Source organism: Panthera onca, chromosome C2, assembly GCF_046562875.1.
Source record: "Panthera onca isolate mPanOnc1 chromosome C2, mPanOnc1 haplotype 2, whole genome shotgun sequence".
Lineage (NCBI taxonomy): Eukaryota > Metazoa > Chordata > Mammalia > Carnivora > Felidae > Panthera > Panthera onca.
The window spans coordinates 14,534,478-14,560,977 of NC_138347.1; the positions used below are offsets into that span (position 1 = coordinate 14,534,478).

The following is a 26,500-nucleotide window of genomic DNA, read 5'->3' on the forward strand; positions in this document are numbered from 1 at the left end:
AAAAGGTTTTTAAATACATGTTTCTTAGGGGTGCCTGGGTGGCTCAATCAGTTGAGCATCTGACTTTGGCTCAGGTCATGATCTCAGGGTTCATGAGTTCGAGCATCAGGTCAGGCTTTAGGCTGACAGCACGGAACCTGCTTTGGATTCTCTGTCTCTCTCTCTCTCTCTCTCTGCCCCTCCTCTGCTTGTGCGCTCTCTTTCTCAAAAATAAATAAACATAAAAAAAGTTTTTAGAGACATATGTGCTACTAAACGATCATTGTCATGTTAAATTAATAACAATTTTTTATAGTATGGCAACTTCAGTGAGCAATAGATAAGAAATATCTTAATAGTGAAGAGATAGAAATAATGTATACAACTAAATTTGGTGAAAAATAAGTGGCCAACGAAATGAACTGAAGGAAACACTATCACAGGTGACATCATCAGAGAGCTGCCTGAGGCCTTCAAGCCTGGCCTAGAGTTGACTTCTTGGAGGATTAAGTCAAGGTTGGCTTTGCAGGGCCCATGAACTCTTCTCATTATGGGCAATAGGTTTTGTGGAAAGCAAGCTCAGCAGGAAAGTCAAATTAAAAATTGAAGCTTCCTTAATTGGGTCTTTTCTAATTAAGAAAAGAATACTTTAATTGGATTTCTATAGTAGAACAGTCTTGGTTTTGAATAAACTTGAAGTAAATCAGCATGGTTTGCCCCATGTACCGCTGAGGGAGGGTATGAGCCTCTCTGCAGGTGTTCGTTCACATGCAGAGGAACTTGAACAACCTTCAACCAAACCCACAAGGCCTGATGCCGTGTGCTGCTGTGGAGGCCTGAGTTTTGACAACAGTGGCCTGGATTCTGGTTCTGGCTGTGCTTGTGGAAGCCCCCCTGGTTCCATCTGTTGTTAGGCTCTAGCTATGGAGGTTATGGTCCTGGCTCTGCCCTGAGGAGATATGGATTTGACTTCTACTGAAAAACCTATTGATGTTTTTAGACTCTAGAAACAGAAAGCTTGACCTCCAGATCCTTTACTCCAAAGGGTTTTCTAATATGTTCTTCTTGCATTCTATCAAAGGCTTTCATAACCTTGATGGGACATTCTACAAGAACTGGGACTGGCAATAGCATCACCAGCAAGACTGTGGATTCCGTGGTTGATTTCAACCATGCTTTTGTGACATCATAAATTCTCCTCTCCTCCCGCCACCCCCAACTGATTAAAGATAAACTGGTAAAGAACATATCTGATCAGGGAAAAAAAAATACTTCCGTTCTAGGGTGGGAATTTTTTTCCCCTCACGATTGCTTCCTTATCCATGACCCATTCAGATGATTGAGCCAAGGTACTCCAAGGAATATTTGGACCTGCTAATCTGATGGTACTTAATCTTTTAAAAGAACTACAAGGTAAGAGTGCTAACATTTCCATGTATTTAGATAAAAGTAATAGTAATATAGACTCTTACCAAATGCATTGGGGTTTAGGTGATGCTTTCTTCTTCCTGGGTAAAATAAGAGTAAATGGAAAATTGTGGCATTAAAAGATTCTGTTTTTGGTATATACTCTTAACAGATTCAAGGAAGCATTCTTTCAGGATCCCCGCCCCCCCCTCCCAGTTTGAAGTTTAATGAGTAGGAAAGAGGACAGCAGCTTGAATTTGGATGAAAACCCGTTATCCTTACAATGCCAGAGGAAGGAAGTTTGACTTTTTCTAAGTGGGCATTAGTGAACTTCTGAATAAAAAGCAGAAACTCATTGCCTCTAAGAGTGCCATATACACTACCATGGTGATGGAGACTTGTGTATATAATTGAATCAAATGAAGGCACATTCACTCAGAAAGATATTGAACACAGACTCTATGTGCCAGGCATTCAATGGGTAAAAAGATAAAGCCTATATAGTGTTAACAGATCTTAGCTGATGTTTACAAATGACTAATAGATGACTCAAATATCTAAAACAAAACATGAAAAAGTCAATGGTAGATGAGAGGTAGAGACAGAGTTTGAAATGGGTATTTAAATGGATCTTTAGGTATTTTTCCCTAAAAACACAGTGATGACATCATTCATAGGGCAAGCACTAATTCTCCCCAATACATAAATTCAGTATTACCAGCAGCCTGGTATTCTTGCTCTGCTCTCTGAGATATACTGAAGATATCTTGTTAGAAAGAACTATACAATATTATTAAAAAACATGGAAGCCCTCGAAAACACACAAAAAAATAAAATCTATACTGAAGGTGAATAGGTGGTAAACATGATCAAAACCTAATAGCTCTAATTGGAAAATGTTGATTGATCCAGTCCACCAAAGAATCCTAGTTGTTTTTTTTTTTTTAATTTTTTTAATGTTTTTATTTATTTTTGAGACAGAGAGAGACAGAGCATGAGCAGGGGAGGGGGAGAGAGAGAGGGAGACACAGAATCCGAAGCAGGTTCCAGGCTCTGAGCTGTCAGCACAGAGCCCGACGTGGGGCTCGAACTCACAGACCGTGAGATCATGACCTGAGCTGAAGTCGGACACTCAACTGACTGAGCCACCCAGGTGCCCCAAGAAATCCTAGTTTTAAAAGATGTGAGGCCCCCTTTTCCCATAACAGAAAACAAATTACTGAGGTTTTCATCCATATGTCCTTTGATATAAATGTTATACATAGAATACTTAGACTTGTCACAGTTACCACTGAAGAAGTTTAAATGTCTTTGAACATCTACTCTACACAATGAGGTAACTGACCCCAGCTTCCATGGTCAGGGCTGCTGCAATGACCTTGGACGTGACAGCTTTTGGAAACAAGGTAAGGGCGGTTGTGGATATAAATGTTGTCATCCAATTTTTTTTGTGGAAGATGCTGGATACTTGGTTTCTACCTAAGATACTTGACAGAACGATCCAACAACAAAATCCAACTTCTTAAATGTTTAATTTTACCAAATCTATTTCCAGCTTATATCAGGCAGAGAAGATGAATCGAAGGCTTACAAACTTGTTGGCATAAGATTTAAGAGCTGTCTGTGTATGTACAGCTGTTCAGTAGCAATTCAAACTTATTCTATAAATATTGGATATTTTACCACAGCGCTTATTTCTCCTTTCACTCTCAAGACACTCATTTTTCATCTGAAATTTCTTTAGTGTATTTTACACTGGGAGAGATCTCTATAATCATTTTCCAATAAACGTGTTTAATGTGGCATTACAATATGGTCTTAACTTTAGTCATTTATCTTAATAATTTCCCTTTGTTTTATGATATTTCAAATGAAGGCAACTGCTTCTTTTCCTGAGGATATCATTTATTTCCATTATTAAATCATTGAAAACCAAATATAGATTTAGCTCGAGAGGGAGAAGTTCCTGGTCTTTCTCAGCTTGTTATTTTTCTTCCTTCTTCTGTGTCTGTGAGTCAGAATGCAGACTTTTCAGTCCCAAGTGGTCTTGTCAGTGATCACTGGAGGAGCTTATTACATGGTAAATATGCTTTAGATGGCTTTTTGAATTATTAATAAACATTTGTATTGGAGCAAACTCTAATTTATGGCAGTGATTTTGGGTGCTAAAACCCCTTGGCTAAGATTCTGGTTGTAAAGAGTCTTCGTTATAATTTTAACTTATTTGGCCACTTCGCCACTGGTTATATTCACAGTATTCTCGATCATCAGAGAGAAACTGATACCAAGGAGCTGCGTGAGCATTTCATAGTGAACCACTGGACCAAGAAGTCTAACGATCCTATCACACAGACCCTGTTATCCATTGTCTTTTTACTAGCTGCCTCATGAGTTATTTGCAGAGTAAGGACTACTTAATCTGCTTATCACCCAGAACTTTTTGAGCCTGACATTCCCCCCCCCCACCCGCGCAAATATTGGCTATTTCCACTTTTAAAAATTGCTTTACATTAAGGATGCTAGCAGAACTTTTTGAAGTGTGGTACTATGTACCAAAACCTTAGGCTTAAACTCTCTTGGGAATTTATCATAAGATGATAATTCCAATGGAGACATTATATGGGAAACTGTATTAGAAGTCACACTAATGAAAGTTAGAAACATTTTTAAATTAGCTTAAATTTTTTGTAAATCACAATTAACCTAAATCACAGTCTATTGGGTAAGAAAACACAATTTTTTTCTGTTAACCTTGGCACATGTAGTGGGTGAGTAATGTTATATAATTGTGTTTTTAATTTGTGTTTCCCTGATAACTCTGATAACTAATCATGCCACACAATGTATTTGTTTATTGACTATTTGTATATCTTCCTTTCAATGTTCTCAGGTGTGGGGAGTATATTTGTCTTTAGACATTTGAATTGTAAGAGATCTTTACATATGATAGATATCTCTATTTCTATCATTTCTATTCTCTGTCTCTATAGCTATACCTATCTTTATCATCTATGCTGTATATCTATAGCTATACTATTTTTTCCAATCTGTGGCTTGCTGTTGATGTATTTCACTTCACAATGTTTTTTTCTTTTCTTTTCTTTTTTCTTTTTTTACAGTTAGTACTTTCTATGTCTTCAAACAAAACAAACAAATAAATTTCTAGAAGCCTTAAAGTTTTAGTTTTTATGCTTAGTCCTATCATACATTTGAATTAATTTTTGTGTATACGAGGCAGAAATTAAGATCATTTTCTTCTCATTCCCTATAAATATTCCATTATTTCAGTACCATGTGATGAAAGTTTTTTGTTTTTTTTTTTGGGGGGGGGATCTTTGTAGGAAAAAAACCTCTGATTCCAGACTCCCTAACATTTTTCATTGACTTACTTGTGTATCCTCATACCAATATTACACTTCCTTGATTATTTGAGTTTAATAAGTGTTAAAATCAGTCAATGTAAAGCTTTTTTTTTTTTCCTTGTTAAAGATTGCATTGGATATTCTAGGTTTCTTGGATTTCCTTATACACTTTGGAATCTTTTGTAAATATGTATACATCATACTGGACTTTCAATGAGGATCTTATTTAATATATAATTTCAGAGATATTCTTTCTATTGTCCATACATAAACATTTTATATATATCTAAATGTGTGTGTATCTATATCTATATCTATATCTATACATACATATCTTTAGTAATTGCTTCTACCATTAATTTGTAACTATCAAAAACTAAGTCTTTCACATCTTTCTTTAAATTACCTGTATTTTATTTTTCTGATATTCTTAATCATATTCTTGTACTTTATTTTCTAAATTTTCATATATAACTGAATCCTAGATTTGTAGATTGAATTTATCTTCTGAATGAATTAGTCTAAAATTAATATTATTTCTTCAATAGTTGTCATTATTTGAGAAGTTGCTGAAATTCACCACTAAAACAATGTGAATCTGGAGTTTTCTTTGTTAGAAGTCTGTTTTTTTTTCCCTTTGTAATACAGAATTTATTTCCTTAAGAGATATAGTCATTACGGTTTTTATTTCTTCTTGTGTCAGTTTTAGTAAACTTTTAATTTGAGAAATTGTTGACTTTTATGCAATACAAGAATATTTCAGTACAGAAATTAGTACAGAGCATTTGACTTCGGTCTTGATATAAAGAAAGCCTTTGGAGGGGCACCTGGGTGGCTCGGTCAGTTAAACCTCTGACTTCGGCTCAGGTCATGATCTTGTAGTTCATGAGTTCGACAGCAGCGTGAGCCTGCTTCAGATCCTCTATATCCCTCTGTCTCTGTCCTTACCCACCTTGTTTCTCAAAAATAAATTAAAAAAAACATTAAAAAAAAGAGAAAGTCTTTGGAAAATCAGGTTAGTTTATTTTCTACTGAATTATTCCTGCCTGGGGTGGAACCAGCACTAATGCTTTGACTGAGTGGTCAATATACATATAACTATAATATTAATATAGTTCAGTAGAATTTAAAATTAAATCGTAGAACAAAGCAATGACATTAAGTATTTTGTGACTATTTATTTATTTATTTATTTATTTAAATGTTTATTTATTTTTGACAGAGAGAGACAGAGTACAAGCAGGGGACAGGCAGAGAGAGAGGGAGACACAGAATCTGAAGCAGCCTCCAGGCTCTGAGCTGTCAGCACAGAGCCTGACGTGGGGCTCGAACCCACGGACCGTGAGATCATGGCCCGAGCCGAAGTCCAACCCCCAACCAACTGTGCCACTCAGGTGCCCCTTGTGACTTTTTAAATCATCATAATTATCTTAGAGCTATGTGGTAATCTCTTCTCAAAAGAACTTTATCTATGCCCTTAGTCATTAAATAACAGGTTTTAAAAAATGAAACATGGCTATTAGGCAGTAGAATATCAAATATCCAATTAGTATTATGTGGAAACCATTAGCAAATAATTCTTTAATTTTCTCATCATTTGGGGTGATGGAGTTAAAATGAGTATCCAAATTTTAAGAACACATACACAATGTTAAAGATATCCTTAGATTAATCTCTGAGAGAAATCACTCTGACTCACATTGTCTACATTTTTGTTTCTCCTCTCACTTCCTGCACAAGAAGATCAATAGAGCTGTGTATTTATTCTAGCATAATACTATAATCCTGGATCCCAGAAAGAAGACCTAAATTGCCAGAATGCCTTCTGCACCTCTTTCAGATCATAATTGTAAAGGATTATTGACATTTATTTAAACTGAGGCTCCATCAGTTTTGACTAGAATTAAACATAGAGAAAAAAGGAACATTATTTGTTATATTCTCTCTCCTCTTCTCTCTGTCCTTTTTCAGGTCTGGACGTGCCTTCTTTAAGGAAGCAACAAGATTTTAACTATCGTGTGTTAAAAATTAAGGAATATGTCTAATGAGACACTGTCAACAGAATTGGTTCTATGTTGGCCCTGAACCACACAAAATCAGGTAAAATTTGTTTGTATCTCAGTATTTTTAGGTATTTGATGTCTAAGTGACTACAGTTTCAAATAGGGCATGGATTTAAGAATAACATTAGTGCCCTGTGTAGCTCAAATAATAACATGTGGTCATCACCATGAAAAAATAGAGAGCATATGTGGTAAAGTAGTGTCATCTTGATGAAACTGTCAGATAGTCACTTGACTGAGCTGTAGAGACCCTCAGAAATCTAAATGAGGTGGAGTTTATGCAAGTCCTGATGTAGGAATAGTCTTTGAAGTTGCAAATGAATATTTCTCATTATAAACATAATTGAATAAAAGGAATTGAGCTAACTGAGCTAAAGATCAACTTAAAATTTTTACCGGGATGGAAGATTATTCCATGCATATTAAACAAAAGAGCCAAAAATACTTGTTTCATGAAATTTCTTCTGAGGAAGGAAAATGAGGTGTGTTTGGATGATTTACCACATCCATAAAATTTAGGGCATAAAAGCCTCTGAGCAGATGTGAAGATTCATAGTCAAGAAGCACACATTCGAGAACAAACCAAGCCTTTAACTCTTGACACCATAAGGTATTATGGCAGCTACTCTGGAGATCTGGGCTGTGGCGGTGGCTGGGGAGGCGACAGATATGTCTGCTACTGCCCATTGTGCTAGAGGGATATGGATTCTCTGGATTCTATTAAAATTCTTCTTCATGAATCTATATATTGTTCCATGAGCGGACTTGCTGAATCTGATTTCAACCTCTGGATCAATGAAGACTGCGTGGGTCCATTTATTCAAAATAATTAGCACCTAAAGTTTTCAGTAGATTTATAATTACACAAATTTGTCTCTGTCTCCTTGATTTCTTTAATAAAGTCTCTTAATTTGAAGCATAAATGCAGCTTTTGTTTAATTCTTTATTTTCAATTATACATGTAACTAAGCGTAGAGACTACACAACTTTCAAAGGTTTCAATGTACTTTCTTTTGTATTAAATATTTCACAGACATATAAAAAGAACATTCAACTTAGACTGAAATGAATAAGTTCTCAAATATCCATTGATTTTGTCTTTATTTTAATTAGATAATGCTTAGATTTAAATTCAATAAGAATAAAAAATCAAGTCTAACAATTTTGAACTATGTATTTATTGTAATAAATAAAAAAGAATTTATATTGTTTAACATTTTGTACAATTCCATTTATCAATGCAGTCCAAAATAAATAAATTTATCCTTCTTTGAAAATTTGTCCTTATTTAGCTTTTTATGGTAAGAAAAGAAGAGTGATAGATCAAAATATTTCTCTGAACTTCTAGGCAAGAAAAGCATTTGTTTTAAATGAATTTCTTGATCATATATAGTATTTTTCTCTATTTCCCCTACTTGACATTCTCATGAAAAGTTATTTTATAGACAGTTATTTTATAAATCTATTTCAAATAAGTTAATTAAAATATATGTGGAATCAAGCATATTAATTGGTTTAGATTTTTATTATCTCACTGTTCCTCTGTAGCATGCAATGATACTCTTTTCTACTTTTGCCATCATCATTATCATGGCATTAAAGCCTTTTGCAACTGTATATGAAATGCAAACACCTATATACAGCCAGAAAATAAATTACTCTGTAGCTTTACTTGATTAGAGCCATCACTCATCCAAAGGATTTTTCTAAATGTTTATTTATTTATTTATTTATTCATATTTATTTTGAGGGGTTTATTTTATTTTTATTTTTATTTTATTTATTTATTTTATTTTGAGGGGTGGGGAGGAGCAGAGAGAGAGAGGGAGAGAAATCCCAGTCACATTCCATGTTGTGGAATGTGGAGCATGACGTAGAGCTGAATGAATCCCCTGACTTCAGCGAAAATCAAAAATCGGATGCTTAATCAACTGAACCGCCCAGGCGCCCCCAAAAGATTGAAAAGTGGATTTCCAATCAATAACCACTCACCAAAAGCAAGAATTTTATTGTTGGTATTTTACATAATAGAGTATATAAAAGAGGTAATAGAAATATATTACCTTTTCAAATTTGAATGGCATATTCAGGTAATGGAACCAAGTAAAGCTTTTATTACTGTTTGAGTTGGTGACCTCCAATAATACAAGGGCCACTGCAGAAGTGAGAGCTGACATAGACTGAAAGATGTTGTGCTGCCCCTTATAGTTCAGGTGCCCAAACTCCAGATGGTTAAGTGAAACCTAGAGTCACCAATACCACAATTGTCAGAACCAAGATCACAAACCAGTTCACTGAATCCTGGTGATCTGCCCCATCATGCTGACTCACTCTCATTGTATTTTTACAAATTTGAATACCATCTGGAAACTTCTTGCCCTATGAACAGCTACAATTTTATAACTGAGTTTGTGGGAAATAGCTCCCTCTGTTAGATTAACTACCTCTTATTGTGTTTTCTTTTACATTTTTATTGTGGAAATTTTATTTCATTGTATATAATTGCCTTCTCAATTTCTAATTTGGTTGTACTGCAAGGCAAATGAAGAATGAACAGTGTTAAAACTCATTTCTCAAGATCGTGGCTTTTTATTAGAAAGATTTGGATTTGTTTATGCAACTTGAAGAGAGAAAAAAAATAAAATCAGCCAGCTCCTATCACTTGTCCTGTCAAATGTTGTACTTTCACAGGAGAGGATGTTGGAGATACATTTTAGTCATGTCTTTACAGAATTTTTACTCATATAACTAAATTTCATTTGAAACGATTCTATTCTCACACAGGTCAGTACCTTTACAGCCTGAGGAAGGTGTTCCAAAGTTACAAAGAAAAATAATTATCATTATAATGAAAATGAGAAGAAAAATCTATGTGACATTCCTAGTATAATATAGTATATTTCTGTGACCTACATTTTCATATTTTATTGATTTGTGTCTCAGTTACAGGACAACCTTTGGAATTTATAACAAAAGTTTCCTTTATATATATGTAAAGACTATTATTTATCCCAAGGGAAAATGCATTTCATTCTTTCCTACCCATTATTATAGTGTTATTTAACATCCATTTCAAAGGAAACTTCCTAAAAGTGAAAAGAAGAAAAAATCGTCTACATTGTGTCTAACAACTGAACATAAATCAATACTTCTACAAAGGAATATATATTCTTCATTTTCCAATGGATACTTTTGTTTTTATTATTTTTTTCACTTAGTAAAAAAACAAGACAAATATAATATTAATTAATATAATATACTAATACTACAATATTTGAGTGTCAATATCCTGCTGCTTATTAGCGGTAAAATTGGTCTTGTGTCAAACTATCACATTTTATTCCTTGGAACTTCTTTTATTTATTTGACTAGTGAGGTTTTTCATTTATATCTTGTTTAGTGTCTTATCTTAGGTGGATACATCTCTTTCAAATCCAAATGAACAAAAATTAGCCATTAATCACTTTCGCGTGACGTGGCTGAGTTATATGGACACAACGTAATATATTTAATCCAGTCTGAGTTATTTGTGATGCCATGTGTTTGAAAAGACTTAGAATGAAAAATTCAGCTTATCGACTGTTTCTAGTTTAGGATAAGAAACAATGGAACAATGTTTGGAAAAAAGAGACATGGGATAGGTTGGGCTATGACATATTGAACCATATTTTGGCCTTCAAAAGGTAGCTTGCTAAGGTGTAGTCAGAGCGTTGCACAGATTGTGGTAACCATGATAGTTAATTATCAATTTCTTATAATTTACTTACAATTTCTTCCTGAGTTCTATAAATGGTGTTTAATTCCCTATTCTGCTGTTTAGGGTTGAAACACTCATTTGTGGAAATTCACCTTTGATAAAATACTTGGAATGTCATAAAAATTCAACCACTTACTCAAAATCATGTAAATTAAAAATATTACCCAAATCAAGAGACAGGAGGGGTGCCTGGGTGGCTCAGTCAGTTAAGCGTCCAACTTCAGCTCAGGGCATGATCTCACACTCCGTGAGTTCGAGCCCCGCGTTGGGCTCTGTGCTGACAGCTCAGGGCCTGGAGCCTGCTTCAGATTCTGTGTCTCCCTCTCCATCTCTCCCCCTCCCCCACTCATCCTCTGTCTCTCTCTGTCTCAAAAATAAATTAAAAAACATTAAAAAAAATCAAGAGACAGGAGCTACATGGAGATTAGTTAAGTGTATTCTGTTTCATTTCACCACTGTGTCTTCACTTTGAAAACTTTGAAGATAGCTTCATTCTTAAAATCCTCTTTTAGCGTTCAGAAGGCCCTGAGTTATTGTGGTTTTTTTTTTTTAATTTTTTAAATGAGACCTTAATGAGCAATTTACAAGGTAGTACAAAGTAGTTAGACATTGCCTGAGCATAAATGGGTAAAGAATAGACTTATACAGGGCATCTGGGTGGCTCAGTTGGTTAAGCTTCTGACTCTTAGTTTCAGCTCAGGTCATGATCTCATGGTTGGTGAGATCAAGCTTCATGTTGGGCTCCTCACTGACGGACTGGAGCCTGCTTCGGATGCTCTCTCCCTCTTTCTTTCCCTTCCCTGTTCATTCTCTCTCTCTCAGGATAAATAAACTTAAAAAAATAAAAAAAAAAGATAATAGACATATAAACAAAGGGAAAGATATTACGGAGGATGTGAAAAGGACATGAAAAGAACTATTTACTAGACTAAGCCAATATAAGCCTGGGGTGGGGGGGAAATATAGTAAACTTTAAGATTTTAACTGGTAGTTCCTAGTAGGTTTTGAGAGGAAGGGAAGAAGAATAAAAGCTAAAATGAGAAGGGCAATAAAGATCATATATGAATTACTAAAGTAGGGTAATGAAAGGAAGAGATTGGTGTGTGCAAAAACATAGAGGCAGAGGCAATCTACAGTTTTAGTAAGGCTTTGAAAAGCATCAATTACGGAGGGGATTTTTAGGATTTGAAATGGAAATTAAACTTCTACTCTGATAAGCCTGCACTTGAGGTGGACTTTGTGCCCTCAGTTTCTGAAATTAATTGTTCCATGTTTTGCAAGCAAAAGGTTCTGAAACTAGTGCTCAAAGCCAAAAATATTATAAAGATTATTATAATTAAAATGCTAAAAATCCACATGTACCTTCTTTTTAAAAATGTTTTCCGTACAGAGGCTCTTTCTTCAGTGCTTGCCTTGATAAATAAATTTGCTTTTTGAAAAATATTGATTTAACAGCCGTAAATTGAACAAATATCCCTGAACTTAGTTGAAGATGGATACATCCATCTGGGAGATGACAGAACAGACAAAATGTTTAATTACGAAAGGGATGACATCAAATGTGAATGATGTAATGCACCTGGTGATAAGTAATTCAATTTGGGGGTGGGAATGTACAAATTTTGAGGAGTCAGCCATTTCTTCCCATAAAAGCAAAACAGCAAGGCTCAAGGACATTCTAAATGAGAAGCTAAGTAAGCGGAAGTATTTTAATGAGAATCAGGGCCTCTCTGTGTGTCAGGGGATGGAAGAATTGTGAGCTATAATATTACAGATAGTACACAGCAAGACACAAAGGAAGGTTACACGTGTGATTTTTCGTATGTTCTGCTCAGAGTATATAAGCACCCCTTTAGGTACGCCGACATTCACACTCGGGATCTTGCCTTGAACAACAAACCAAATTTACCGTCCCTGGTGCCATGAGCTACTATGGAGGCCTGGGCTGCCGCTGTGAGGGCTTCAGTGGGCTGGGCTGTGGCTGTGGCTGGGGATGTAGCCAGGGGAGGCTACAGATATGGCTGCTGCCCCGCATCAAGCTACAGAGGATATGGATTGTCTGGTTTCTACTAAAATCCTGGCCCCGGAGCCCACCATCTGAGGCCATAGAAGGACTATCCAAATTTGACTACAATCACCAAACCAAACAAGATCATCTAGGACTTACCCAAGATCAAAAACATTTAGCATCTATGATGTTAGGAATGTTTATCATTTTGTAATGGTCTCTTTCATGCCTCCTGCTGGCCTTTATTTGTGCTTTCATAACTGTGGGATTTTTCTATTCCTTTTGCAATAAATTATCCTAAGTTAAAACAGAATACATGGAGCTCAAAATATCAAGGTGATTATTTGTAACTGCACACAATTGACAATGAAGAAATAAAGTACTTCATGAAAAGCCCAAGTTATAAGATATATTATATATATATAATATATGTAATATATGTATATATGTAATATATATATAAGATATATAATATATGTATTATATATCTTATATATATAATACATCTTTTACCCATATGGCTCGATATGGCTAGATAGATATGTGCAAACCATAATACTCAGTTGAAATGAGGATTTTTTCCTTGTAACACTACACCACATCTTATCCAAAGCTTTTAGTTAGACAACACTGGTACTTAAACTTAGTACTGAACTATTAACTTTACATATTTTCATGGCTAAAGTAAGGCCGATGTGAAAAATAACTAGTTTTTTGTTTAGTTTAACTTATTTTTATTTAGCCCTTTTAGTTATAAGAAAAAAAAACAGTGATAGAATAAAATATATCTTTAAATATACAGTGAAAATAAACATTTTTTTGTGGAGCTCTATCTTATTTTCCTCATGGTCCTCCATGGTGGGACAAGGTATTATTCTTCAATATTTTCTGCACCTTGAAATATTTTGTTATTCATCATGGAAACTTAAAAATCACTGTCATCACTTGTAAAGTAATCTGTAGTAAAGCTGTGACCGACCTCAACTTTATGCATTATAGCAAGTGTCTTGTAACGTTGACCTTCAAAGAGTGAGACATTTCTTGTTAGTAATTCAAATAAATACTTGCCTATGAAAAAGACATAATAATATCATCATTTCTCTCCCCCTTCTCCAATTTTATATATATAGGTAGTAAAAAAAAGTGAATATCCTTGTTTGAGTTAACCAAATTCAATAAAACCAGTAGATTTTTAAAGCTGGTAGGATCCCTAAAAAGCTCACCGTAATGCCATCTTGGATGGGAAAGGACTCCAAAAAGTGAAATGGATTGCTAAGGATCAAGAATGGCATAAGAAATAGAACCTAAGACTAGAACAAATGTCACTGAACACCAGGCAGTCTACTTTGCCGTGCCTACTCTCACATAGATCGCATACTTCCCTTCCCGAGGGCTCTCAAATAAAGCATCTTGTTCTGGTCATGCATCTTTAAAGAGCTTAATTATCACAGCTGATTGACCACACCCATTTATTTTGATTTGTAAATTTCTGATGTAGAATCTTGAACTACCAATTTCTCTTTTTTAAAATTTATTTATTTAAATTCAAGTTAGTTAACATACGGTGTAGTATTGGTTTTAGGAGTAGAACGCAGTGGTTCATCCCTTGCATATGACACCCAATGCTCATCCCAACAAGTGTCCTCCTTAATGCCCATCACCCATTTAGCCCAACCCCCCACCCACTTCTCCTCCAGCAACCCTCAGTTTGTTCTCTGTGTTTAAGAGTCTCTTATGGTTTACTTCCCTCTCTGTTTTGCCATTTTTATTTTTCCTTCCCTTCTCCTATGTCCATCTATTTTGTTTCTTAAATTCCACTTACGAGTGAAATCAGGGCCCAAATGTCCATTGACTGATGAAAGGATAAAGAAAATGCAGTATATAAATACAAAGGAATGTCACTCAGCCGTCAAAAGGAATGAAATCTTGCCATTTGCAGCCATGTGGATGGAACTAGACTGTATTATGTTAAGCAAAATAAGTCAGGCACAGAAACACAAATATCATATGATTGAACTATCAGTTTCTAATTTAGCTGTATCAAAGTAAAAACAACTAGTAATAGGGCAAAATCCAAACTCTCCTTAAAAAACTTATTATAATGCATTTGAAAATCTCAGACTTGTTTACTGAATATATGGATGAATTTGCTCAGCCAGATTGTATCCTTTCAGTGAATTCAGGAGATGTGTTGGAGCGTCACTGTGTATAGATCAAGGTAAATATATTTTAGGGTCACCATTGGAGGACTGTATGCTTTAGTTTCACTGAGTGAAACATAATTTCACGTGAAACTATTCCCCCCCTAACTGGATAATCATATCATAGTCTGAAAAAAACTTTATATAGCTAAAGAAAAAAATCAATAACTAATCAGAGAAACTAACTCTGTTAGTATAATGCAGCTTTTGCATATTAGCATACCTCTTATTGTTAGATTGCATTGATTTGTGTTAGAATTAAGAGAAAAACTTTAGAACACATTTCCTTCCAGGGAAAGCTGTCACTTGGTCCAGAAGAAATTCATCACAGGATCATCAGCTGCACAACTGAGAGAGCTATCTGATCCAATAGGCAGAGTGTGACAGCATTAAGCTTGTTTGATTTATTTGTGTTGTTATGGCTTCCAATGACTTCATGAGAATGAAATATTCAAATTACAACTGTCTTTTACTTTAGGATGAACAATAAAAATGGAACAAATTCTGAAGAGAGCAAAGGAATTAAAGAATAAGTGTGAGGCAGCCAAAACTTTCTTAATTAAGACAAGAAAACGCATAAAACATAAGACTTTTAAAAATTAATGCATCAGGGGCTCCTGGGTGGCTCAGCTGGTTAAGCATCCAACTCTCAACTTTGGCTTAGGTCATGATCTCGTGGTTTGTGAGACGGATCCTTGCATCTGGCTCTGCACTGACAGCATGGAGCCTGCTTGGATTCTCTCTCTCCCTCTCTCTCTGCCCCTTCCCCCGCTCACACAACCTCTCTCTCAAAATAAATAAACATTTAAAAAAGTTAACATACCATACCCATTACATTAAGAAATTCTCTTCATATATAGACATCATGTTAAAGTTAAAAAAATAAGGTATATACAGGAAGAAAATATTCCAGAACATAGATCTGACAAGATGTCAGTATTCAAGTCTACAAAGAGCTCTTACAAGTCAACACTAAAATATTATAAACTGAACTAAAAATGAAGAAAATACTTGAACAGACACTTCACAAAAGAGGATATCTAAATGATCAAAAAGCATACGTAATGGCACCCAATATTATTAATTGTCAGATCAAAAAAACAAATTAAAACAATACTCAGATATTATTACATGCCCACAAGAATGATCAAATTAAATAGCTTGACAAGTATTGCCAAAGATGTAAAGCAACTGAAAAATCTTACATTGCTGGTGTGACTATAAACCTAACAACAGTTTTGGGAAATTATTGATAAGATCTACTGAAGCTCTTGTCAAAATCTAGAAGGATGGTTATTTTTATAGTGTGATATTGACCAAAAAGTAATAATAGAAACATTTTAGGCATTAAGGTATGCTTGATATAGGAAGTGTATGCACATTTGCAATAATTCATCAAAATTTTTAAGTGTTTATTTATTTTTGAGAGAGAGAGGGAGACAGAGAGAAAGAGAGAGAGCAGAGGAGGGGCAGAGAGAGGGAGAGAGAGAATACCAAGCTCCACCCTGTCAGGGCAGAGCCTGATTCGGGACTCCAACTCACGAATGTTGTGAGATCATGACCTGAACTGAAATCAAGAGTTGGATGTTTAACCGACTGAACCACCCAGGTGCCCCAAGGATTCATTAGATTTTATGCCTAAATTTGTATATAATTTATAATTCATTATTATGCTTGAAAAACAATGCAAATGAAAGGATGGTTATACATTGTTCTAAAGACAGAATGCCGTTTGAAATTATTCCTATTTTATTTTATTTTTTTCTCAAATTTTTTAGTACTTATTTATTTTTGAGAGAGAGACAGAGGGTGAGCGGGGGACAAGCAGAGAGAGACAGAGAGAGATGGAATCTGAAGCAGGCTCCAGGCTCTGAGTTGTCAGCACAGAACCTGACGCGGGGCTTGAACTCATGAACTGTGAGATCATGACCCGAGCCGAAGTCAGACCCTTAACCAACTGAGCCACTCAGGCGCCCCAGAACTTATTCCTATTTTAAATCCCTATTGTTAAGATGCAGTCAGAGAGTTGTTACCCATACGTGTAAGAAACATGGTGTTTAATTTTACAGACCTTAGAATTCATTCATTCTTCCAACATTTACTTATTTATTTACTTTTATTATTATTTTTTGTTAATATTTTAACATGTATTTATTTTTGAGAGAGAGAAAGAGAGTAGGGAAGGGGCAGAGAGAGAAACGGAGACACAGAATCCAAAGCAGGCTCCAGGTTTTGAGCTGTCAGCACAGAACCTGACTCGGGGCTCAAACTCATGGACCGTGAGATCATGACTTCAGCCAAAGTCAGACGCTTAACCAACTGAGCCACCCAGGCACCCCTGTTTTTTTAATTGTTATTACATAGTAGATGTTAAAGAGACATAATCAAATCCAGTTGGGAAATTGCATTATTTGAAAATTACGTATAAAATGAGGAAAACCTGAGCACTATATTTGAGGACATATAAAATTCTCAAGAACTTAAAGACAAAGCCTAAAATTAAGGGCACCACAGAAGGAACTTTTGCTCACAATTTTCTTTCTTCTACCTTTTATCCTTTAACATTATATCTACATTTTGGAGATTCTGAAGACATTGCTAATGTATAATGTTATCTTATTGAATTTGACTGAGCCCTTTGATTTGGATTATCTTTTAAATAGTGAAATCTTAGCAACATACATTTGACATCTTAGTCGAGTGTAGTATGGTATTTCCTGAGAAGAAAACACACACACACACACACACACACACACACACACACACACACAATAGGCAAAAGGCACATAAATGGAAAACTGTTATTTTGAAAGTAAAGATACAAAAGGAAGGAAGAGAAGGGACTGACTATAGACTGAATGATGGGTGGCAAAGAGAAATTTTACATACTTTGCAATATTGTGCAGCTACGGTAGCCTAATGGTTAATGGGGGACAGAACCTGGATGATATTCTAAAAGAGGTTGTAACATACCTATTAGAATGGCTAAAATCAAAACACGGACAACAAAATGCTGGCATGGTTGTGGAGAAACGGGAACTCTCATTTATTGCTGATCAAATGCAAAATGGTACAGCCACTTTGGAAGACCGTCTAGCAGTTTTGTACAAAGCTAAACAGAGTCTTATGCATAAGATCCAGCACTAACTCTCCCCGTCTTCACCCACATGAGTTGAAAACTTATGTTCACACAAAACGACCTGAACAAAAATGTGTATAGAAGTTTTATTCTTAATTGCCCAAACTTGAAAGCAATCAACACTCCCTCAGTAGAGGAAGAGATAAACAAATTGTGGCACCTCCAGACAATATGCAATATTATCCAGTGATAAAAAGAAATGAGCTTTCAAGCCACAAGGGTATGGAGGAATCATAAAAGCTTATTGCTAAGTGAAGGAAGTCCATGTGAAAAAGCTACATACTATATGACTCCAACAATGACATTCTGGCAAAGGAAAAGCTATGAAGACAACAAGATTAGTGGCAGCAAGAGTCTGGGGGAGGGAGGGAGAAATAGGTGGGGCACAGAGGATTGCTAAGGCAGTGAAATTACCGCATGGGGCCAGTGGCGACATGACATGCATAGCGTAACACAAGGAGTGATCCCTAACCTAGACTTTAAATTTCAGTTAATAATAACATACCAATATTGGTTCACTAAGTGTAATTAACACGCCATACTAATTCAAGATGTTTCATAATAGGGGGAAATGTGTGGAGACTGTAGAAACTCTGTACTTCATGCTCAATATTTCTGTAAACTTAAAACTGCACTAAAAATAGTGCATTAATTAAAAAAAGGAGATTGTATGTTAGATATATGGGCGAGTCAACGGGAGGAAACAGTGAATGTAAAAATAGAGAGGAGATATAATCTGTATTTTGGGAGGCAATTTGGAGAGATGTCTAAGAGAAGAGGGTTAGGATTTGGGAGGATAACTTTTAATCAGCTTTTAAAGCTACTCTGAAATAAATTTTTGATTACCGTGTTTTGCCTTCGGTTTCTGAACAATTTTATCCCACGCTTGCCAAAGCCCATGGAACTGTACAACACAAAGAATGAAATTTAAACTATGCATTTTAGTTAATGATTCATCAATTGTAGCAAGCAAAAACGGTTTTTAGTTTTCAAATGTGAGAACTATAAAGTAGGTCAGCAGTGATGGCCAGCGTTCTAAAACTTACAGAAAAAAAAGTAGATCCTTTATTTATTTTATTTTTCTAGAATTCCTTACAGGTATTACAACAGTCAGACTGATTGTTCTTGGCTCTCAAATGTTTACATTCCTCAGCACTGAAAGAGATAAATACCTCACTTTTTTAGACTGAGGAATAAGATGCTTTGAAAGAATATGATAGATTGTAGAGCTTTGAATTTGACCCATTTCTTTGATGTAATTTGGAGATGAAGCATAGCAATCTAAAGAAAACCAGACATGAAGAAATATTTCAATGAAAAACACAACGCTATGAAATATGATTGGCATGCTACCTATGAAGAATTCTATTTGGAGTCTGATATATCTTGCTGTTGAAGATACTTCATATGAAATGATCCCATAACTTTTTGTGCCAGCTTTCTGGAGGTATAATTGACAAATAAAATTACGTATGTCTGAAGTATGGAACATAATTTGATAAAGTGATGCAATAACATTTAGAGGCCACCCTGACGAGGCACCAAAGCGATCTCAAACATTTTAATTGAGTGTTAGGGCCTCTCCCTGTGTCAGGGGACAATGAATGAATACATTGTTGTCAGGGAGGTAATTAGAAAAATGACACAAAAGGAGGGTACACACGTGATTTATCACATGCTCTGACCAAGGTATATAAGCCTCCCTCCATCCATGCTGACATTCACACTCAGGATCTTGCCTTGAATAGCAAACCCAACTCAACACCCTTGACACCATGAGATACTACGGCAACTACTATGGAGGCCTGGGCTGCGGCTGTGGAGGCTTCGGTGGCCTGGGCTGGGGCTCTGGCTGGGGATGTGGCAGCTTCCGCAGACTGGGCTGTGGCTGGGGCTGGGGAGGCCTCAGACATGGCTCCTGCCGCCCACTGTGCTACAGCGGATATGGGTTCTCTAGCTTCTACTGAGACCCTGCCCTGGAATTCGAACATCTGAGGCTACAGGTTCATAACTCAAATCAACCAAAATTCGAACCAAACAGTATCAGCTGGGACCAAGCCAAGATCAACGGATTTAGCATCTTAGAGTCTAGGAATAATTATCATCTTCTCTTTCCCTGCTTCATGGCTCCGGGTGCCCCCTATTTTCACTTTTGTAACTGTGGAATTTCCCTGTTTCCTTTGCAATAAATTATCCTCACTTAAAATGGAAGCTATGGCTTATCTTATTTATTTATTTAACTCAATTCTGATTTTCCCTTTCACAGCATGCTTCTCTTCTTGTGTCCTTTCAGAGAAACAGTCCTAAACTCCTGGTTATCGGTCCCTGCAATGATCATAGCAATATAAACACAGAGTTTATGAGGATTAATCCGCTTTCCACAATAGCCACCTAATTTTGCTCAGTGGTGTTAGTTTTGATTTCGAATCTTGAACCTATTAATTTCTGGTTTATCTGGATCTGAAAAAAATTAACTAGCAAGCAGTGTCAAGTTCAAACGCTATTTCTGATATTAAGGATGGATTTTGAAAGACTCAGACTTGTTTGCTAAACACAAAAGTACATTTGTTCAGTCAGATTCAGATGGTAAGACCTAACCTTTTAGTCAACTCAGTCATATTATATTAGCTTTAGATTGGCCAGATCAGAGAAAGTAATAGCTTGGTGACTCCACTGGATGACTATGCTACTTAGCGTGACAGGGTTCAAGAACTATTCTATTTTCTTAATGGTTAATAGTAATTCTCCAGAATTTGAACAAAGGCCTTCTGTAGTTCTAAAGAAGAAAAATCCATACCATGGCTTGGAGCAGGTATTTGACATTCCTAGTATAATATTATATTATTAGAATTTGAAATGACTGCCTTTATGGGTCTCTGCTGGAGTTAGGGAAATTCTCCAGCACATCTTTATTTCCAGGGAAAAGCTATTGCTTATGTTGAGAACAACACATCACACAACTGATGCACATCTGGCAGGGTCAAATGGGCAAAGTCTGACACACTGAAACCTGTCTGATTTATTTGTAATTTTATAGCCTCAGCTTGACTTAATGAGAATGAGATATTCAAGTTATTGACTGTTTTTCGTGTTTAGAATGATCAATGAAAACGGAACAAGTTCTGAAGAAGGCAGACAGAAAGAATTAAATAACAATGTGTGATGTAGTAAAAAATGTAATTGGAACCCAAAGCATTAGACATAAAAGAAAACGATGACTAAATTAGACATCGTTATATTACAACATTGTGTTCTTTTATAAACAGAATGTAAACTAGAAAAATGCAAGCCACAAACCAGGTGAAAATAATTTTAATGTGTAAGTTTGATAAAATGCCACTACCCCAAAATGTAAAGAGTTCCCACTAATCAATTATCAAATATTGATTAATAGATTAATATTAAATAAGCCCAGTTAAAAATGGACAAAATACTGAACAGGCATTTCAAAAGAAAGGATATCTAAGTGGCTTGTAAAGATATGTTAAATTCCCAGTGTCATTATTGATCAAGCAAAACCAATTTAAACTAATATTCAGATAACACTATGGACCCTAAGGATGATCAGATTAAGACTCTGAAACGGTCAATGTGGGTAAGGATGTGGAAAATCTGGGACTGTCATAGATTGCTGGTGGTACAGTAAATTTAGCAACTGTATTGGAAAATCTTGGGCAGAATCTACTGAAGCTAAATATATATAGTATAAATTGGCAACGTGTTTCCTGTGTATACCCAAAGTAAAGGAATGCTTAGGTCTACAAAAAAGGTCTCTATTAGAAGGTACATAGAGACTTGATTCATATGAAAGAAAGTAAGAAAGAAAGAAAGAAAGAAAGAAAGAAAGAAAGAAAGGAGGGAGGGAGGGAAGGAGGGAAGGAAAGAAGGAAGGAAGGAAGGAAGGAAGGGAGGAAGGAAGGGAGGAAGGGAGGAAGGAAGGAAGAGAAACTACTCAAATATAGATTTACCGGAGCAAAATAGTAAATAAATTGTGCTCTAGTTATACAATGGGCTACTTTGCAGCAATGAAAACAACAAAACTAACGTTACATGCAACAACAAAGATGCATCTATCTCACAGATACAGTGATGTACAAAGTATTTCAGGGGAGAAAAGTGCTGGTATACTTTATGATTTCATTCATATGACATCCAAAACAGGCAAACTTCTAGGCAGGAATACTAACTGGTGGGTCAAGAGAAAATCTGGGCAGCTTGGGTGTAATCGATCTAGGTAGTCTGTGAATTAAAGCAAAATATCACTAATTTGTACAGTTAAGATTTGGGTATTTTACAATATGCTTTAAACAACAACAACAAAAATCAAATGAAATGATGGCTTATGAGCTTCTCTAAACTAAGAAAACTATTTGAGCCGGTTCTTCCTTTAAATCCTCAGATACATTCATAGAGATACCCATGTCTGCGGAAGGCATGATCCTTACCTATAAGAACCCTAGAGTGCATTCATCCATTTGACTCTTCCTCATTGATTTTCTACTTCCTGCTAGTATTTGCACAGCAGTCAACAAGTCCAGCTGGGAAAATGCATCATCTGATAATTGCTTATAAGCTCCACAAAAGCTGAACAGTGCATTTGATGCCACGAAAGGTGAAAAAGAATTTAGATGCTCAGTTGAAGAGCGTATCTGGCAGGACTCAACCAGGATTTGAATCAGCCTTGCACATAGGTGATTCAGTTCTCCAAGTAAGCTGAAGGACTTTTTGCTTCGCTTCATGCTTTCTCCACTCTGTCTTTTATACCTATATTTTTGGAGATTCTGAAGACCTTCTTTTTTTAAAAATTTTTTTATTAGTTTTCTTTATTTTTGAGAGGCAGAGAGAGACTGAGTGTGTAGGGGGGAGGGGCAGAGAGAGAGGGAGACACAGAATCTGAAGCAGGCTCCAGGCTCTGAGCTGTCAGCACAGAGCCCAATGTGGGGCCCAAACTCAGGAACCATGAGATCAAGACCTGAGCCAAAGTCGGTTGCTCAACCGACTGAGCCACCCAGGCGCCCCTGAAGACCTTCTAAATGTTAACAGCCTCTTACTGAATTTCATGGAGAATTAGGCATTTTTTTTCTCAGCATCTAAGATCTTAATAAGCATTTCATATCTTAGCAGATACAAGTTAGCTGTTTTCTGAAATAGAAAAAAAATAAACACACAAAGAGAATACAAGGACAAAACTATTATAGTAAGAGTGAAGATATATATAGAAGAATTTAGGTAAAAATTGGATAAAAATGGAGGGAAGCCTAAGATAAATTGTATATGTTTCCTTATTTCACTGCTCAGACCTTAGCGGGAATTGAGAGGAACTGAGGCAAGTGATACTGGAAAATTGATTGAATAAGAGGGTAAATAATAGATTAGTGGAAAGGGAGGAAAAGGTGTCTATGAGGCAGAGAGGCAGATGTAATCTATATTTTTGGGTAGATGATATGCAAGAAAGGGGCTCGGGATGTGAAAAGAAGGAATTTTGAATTTATTTTTTTAATGCTGCTTATGAAATACATTTTGATTACTCTGATTTGCCTTTAACATTTGAATAATATTACTTCATGTTGTTAACCCAAATACTGATTTTCTAAGCTAGTATGCAAAATCAAAAAAGAGAATATTTTGTATGATGTTCCATGTTATAAAATAATAGAACGAAGACGACTCTCTTTCAACTTTTTTTTTCCTGAACTTCTCTACTGATGTTCACAGCAGGTGAACGGATACTCCCAGGCTTTCAAATGTTTCTCTTCTTTGGCTTTGAAAAAAGACTTTACCATGAGGTATTAGGTGCCTTTAAAAGGATATAATAAATTGTGCCGAATTGAATTTAACCAATTTCTTTCATTTAATTATAAGTGAAGAACGACAATTCAAGGAAAGCCAGAGATGATGCAATCCTTAATTTTAAAACACAACACTAGCAACTGTGTTATGCAATATGTCTGGTTATGAGGAATTTTATTTAGCCTGGGATGTTCAGACTTTGAAAGTGCAGCGATCCTTTCTCATAAAAAGGATGCAGTATGTTTAAGGGGCACCATGACTACATAGCAATGCAAGCTCAAACACTTTGATGAGTTCGAGGGCCTCTTCATGTCAGGATCGTGTCAGACAGGTAACACACAGAATGACACAAAACTAGGTAGCATGTGTTTTTATCACCTGGTCTGCTCAGGGCGTGTAAGTATCGCTCTACGCATGCTGAAATTCACACTCAAGATCTTCTATTGAACAGAGAAACAACTCATCACCCGCGACACCATGAACCATCACAGCAACTACTATGGAGGCCTGGGCTACGGCTACGGAGGCTTTGGGGGCCCGGGCTATGGTTGTGGCTGGGGATGTGGAAGTTTCCCTGGACTGGGCTGTGGCTGGAGCTGGAGAAGCCACAGATATGGCTGCTGCCTCCCACTGTGTTATGGAGGATATGGGTTCTCTGGCTTCTACTAAACGACTGTGCCAGTAAACCAACATCTGAAATTATAAGGGACTTCCCCAAATTGATGTTCAGTATATGAACTTCCAATATCACGGTGGGATTATTTGCACGAAAGTACTTGGCTTCTCAGAATTTTGAATTTTTCAATTAATGCCTACATCTTCAACATAACTCTAGAATCTTCTTCTGTTTTGCTCTTATAACGCATTGGATTATCTGTTCACCTGCTAATAAAATGTTAAATTTGAAAACAAAATATGGTTTTGTTTTGTTCATGGAACTCAGTTATGTGGAAGCGATGTGCTGTTTTAATTTTTAGCCCTATAAGACATGTCAGTAGACTGTAGACTGTTACCCGATTAAGTGTGAAACGATAGAGCCTGACAACTGGATTTTACCTGCTGTGCACATTGAGAATCTCTAAGATTCAGAGGGGACTGACTGAAAGGACAGTTGCACTAAATTGTCAATGAGGGTAGCTTGGCTTAGAATAAAAAAAATTTTTTTTCATATACTTCACAAACATGGATGCAGCTAAATTTAAAAACTAACAATTCTAGACCAAAATGAAAAAAAAATGTCGCAAAAGGTTAGCAATTTAATATTTTTCAATCTCTTGCTTTTACTTAGATAATATTTAGATTTAAGTCGATAACAGCATATCTATTTATCAAATATATGTGTTTTAGGTTATTCAACTCACGTTTTTCAATTTAGTACAATGCATAATAATTCCATTTATTTAGAAATTTATTTGGTTGTTTTATTTTAAGCATAATCAAATGATAATAGATCAAACCATATCACTAGGCTCATTATGAAAGTAAACCACCTTTCCAAGAATTTTTGTATTTTGAACGATTTCACCCCGTGTGTCGTATTATTTTGCACATTATATCATTTGACATTTGCATCAAGCAGCTGATATCTATAACTCAGTAATGAATTGGGGCAAGGTTTTTCCTGTGAGGTCATTTAACTCAAAATATGTTAACTAAAATTTTTAGTTAGCTTTCCTATATTCTCATTGCATCTTCATGACCAGACATAAGAATTGTTTCAATCCAGGGGCGCCTGGGTGGCTCAGTCGGTTAAGAGACTGACTTTGGCTCAGGTCTTGATCTCACGGTTCCTGAGTTCGGGCCCCGCCTCCGGCTATGTGCTGACAGCTCAGAGCCTGGCGCCTGCTTCGGATTCTGTGTCTCCCTCTCTCTCTGTCCCTCCCCTGCTCATGCTTTGTCTCTCTCTGTCTCAAAAATAAATAAAACATTAAAAAAATTTAAAAAAAAAGAATTTTTTCAATCCAATAAGGGAAACAAACAACCAGACATAATTTTGAACGAATTTATTTTTCAGCTCAAGCTGATGCTCAACACAGCTGAATCCACAGAGCCTTCTTATGAATCTGAATTGTCCCTGATGAAAATGGGCAGGAAGAGAGACATTTTACTGATGAATTAAGAAGAAGCTATAAGGAAATACCAATGTTTTTTCCTAAAATCAAATGATGTGTTCGGGGAACAATATAAAATTAAGATATTTTGTTTAAATGTGTCAAAATTGGTCAAATATGTTTGATTCAGTCAAATAGTAGTGTCATAAAGTTGCCAAAATCAAGACATTAAATGACAGCAGGGTCATGCAACTTATCTTTCAAGTAAAAAAAGAAACACACACACACACACACACACACACACACACACACCCCTCAGAAAAGTAACTGGCTTCTGTAGAATTATGTAGGCTCTAGTGACCAAATCAGGACCAAGGTCAAGGTCTTCTGAGTTCAGGTGTCACAGTGTCCTCTGAGCTTCCATGAGCACAGCTGCATTGATGGCATATGCGGAAGGATTACCTTTCTTAGGTAGAATCACCATTTCTACAACATATTGTGGTTATGATTTAGAGAATTAACACTCTTAATTTCAGTGTTAGTTTTATCTAGATTTCACCTATATCTATATACATCTCTCTCTCTCTCTCTCTCAAGAGATGGAAGTCTTCCTTCAAAAGGCACAGACTTATTCAGTCTACCTAAAGATAAGTTTGCTCAGCCATCAGTTATAACCTAGCTTTTTAGTTGCTCCAGTCTGGGTGTTGTAGACTCTCCATGTACAAAGCAAATGAGATACAGCT

At 36.0% G+C, this 26,500-nt stretch overlaps 2 protein-coding genes and 1 long non-coding RNA gene across 3 annotated transcripts; all 3 read left to right on the forward strand.

Annotated features, from left to right (window-relative positions):
- Positions 1-1,191: 1,191 nt before the first annotated feature.
- On the forward strand, positions 1,192-25,986 carry LOC132682808 (uncharacterized). Its single transcript, XR_009611868.1, has 3 exons — positions 1,192-1,392; positions 6,720-6,848; positions 25,721-25,986. It is a non-coding gene; the product is annotated as an uncharacterized LOC132682808 (long non-coding RNA).
- On the forward strand, positions 19,657-20,101 carry LOC132682806 (keratin-associated protein 19-4-like). Its single transcript, XM_060637989.3, has one exon. It carries the CDS (start codon positions 19,692-19,694, stop codon positions 19,881-19,883), a length of 192 nt encoding a protein of 63 aa, XP_060493972.1. The 5' UTR covers positions 19,657-19,691; the 3' UTR covers positions 19,884-20,101.
- LOC132682807 (keratin-associated protein 19-7-like) lies at positions 24,184-24,375 on the forward strand. Its single transcript, XM_060637991.1, has one exon. It carries the CDS (start codon positions 24,184-24,186, stop codon positions 24,373-24,375), a length of 192 nt encoding a protein of 63 aa, XP_060493974.1.
- Positions 25,987-26,500: the final 514 nt, after the last annotated feature.

Bases quoted from the DNA above. Each gene is read 5' to 3' on its own strand.
- LOC132682806 (XM_060637989.3), top strand. From the start codon at position 19,692: ATGAGATACTACGGCAACTACTATGGAGGCCTGGGCTGCGGCTGTGGA.
- LOC132682807 (XM_060637991.1), top strand. From the start codon at position 24,184: ATGAACCATCACAGCAACTACTATGGAGGCCTGGGCTACGGCTACGGA.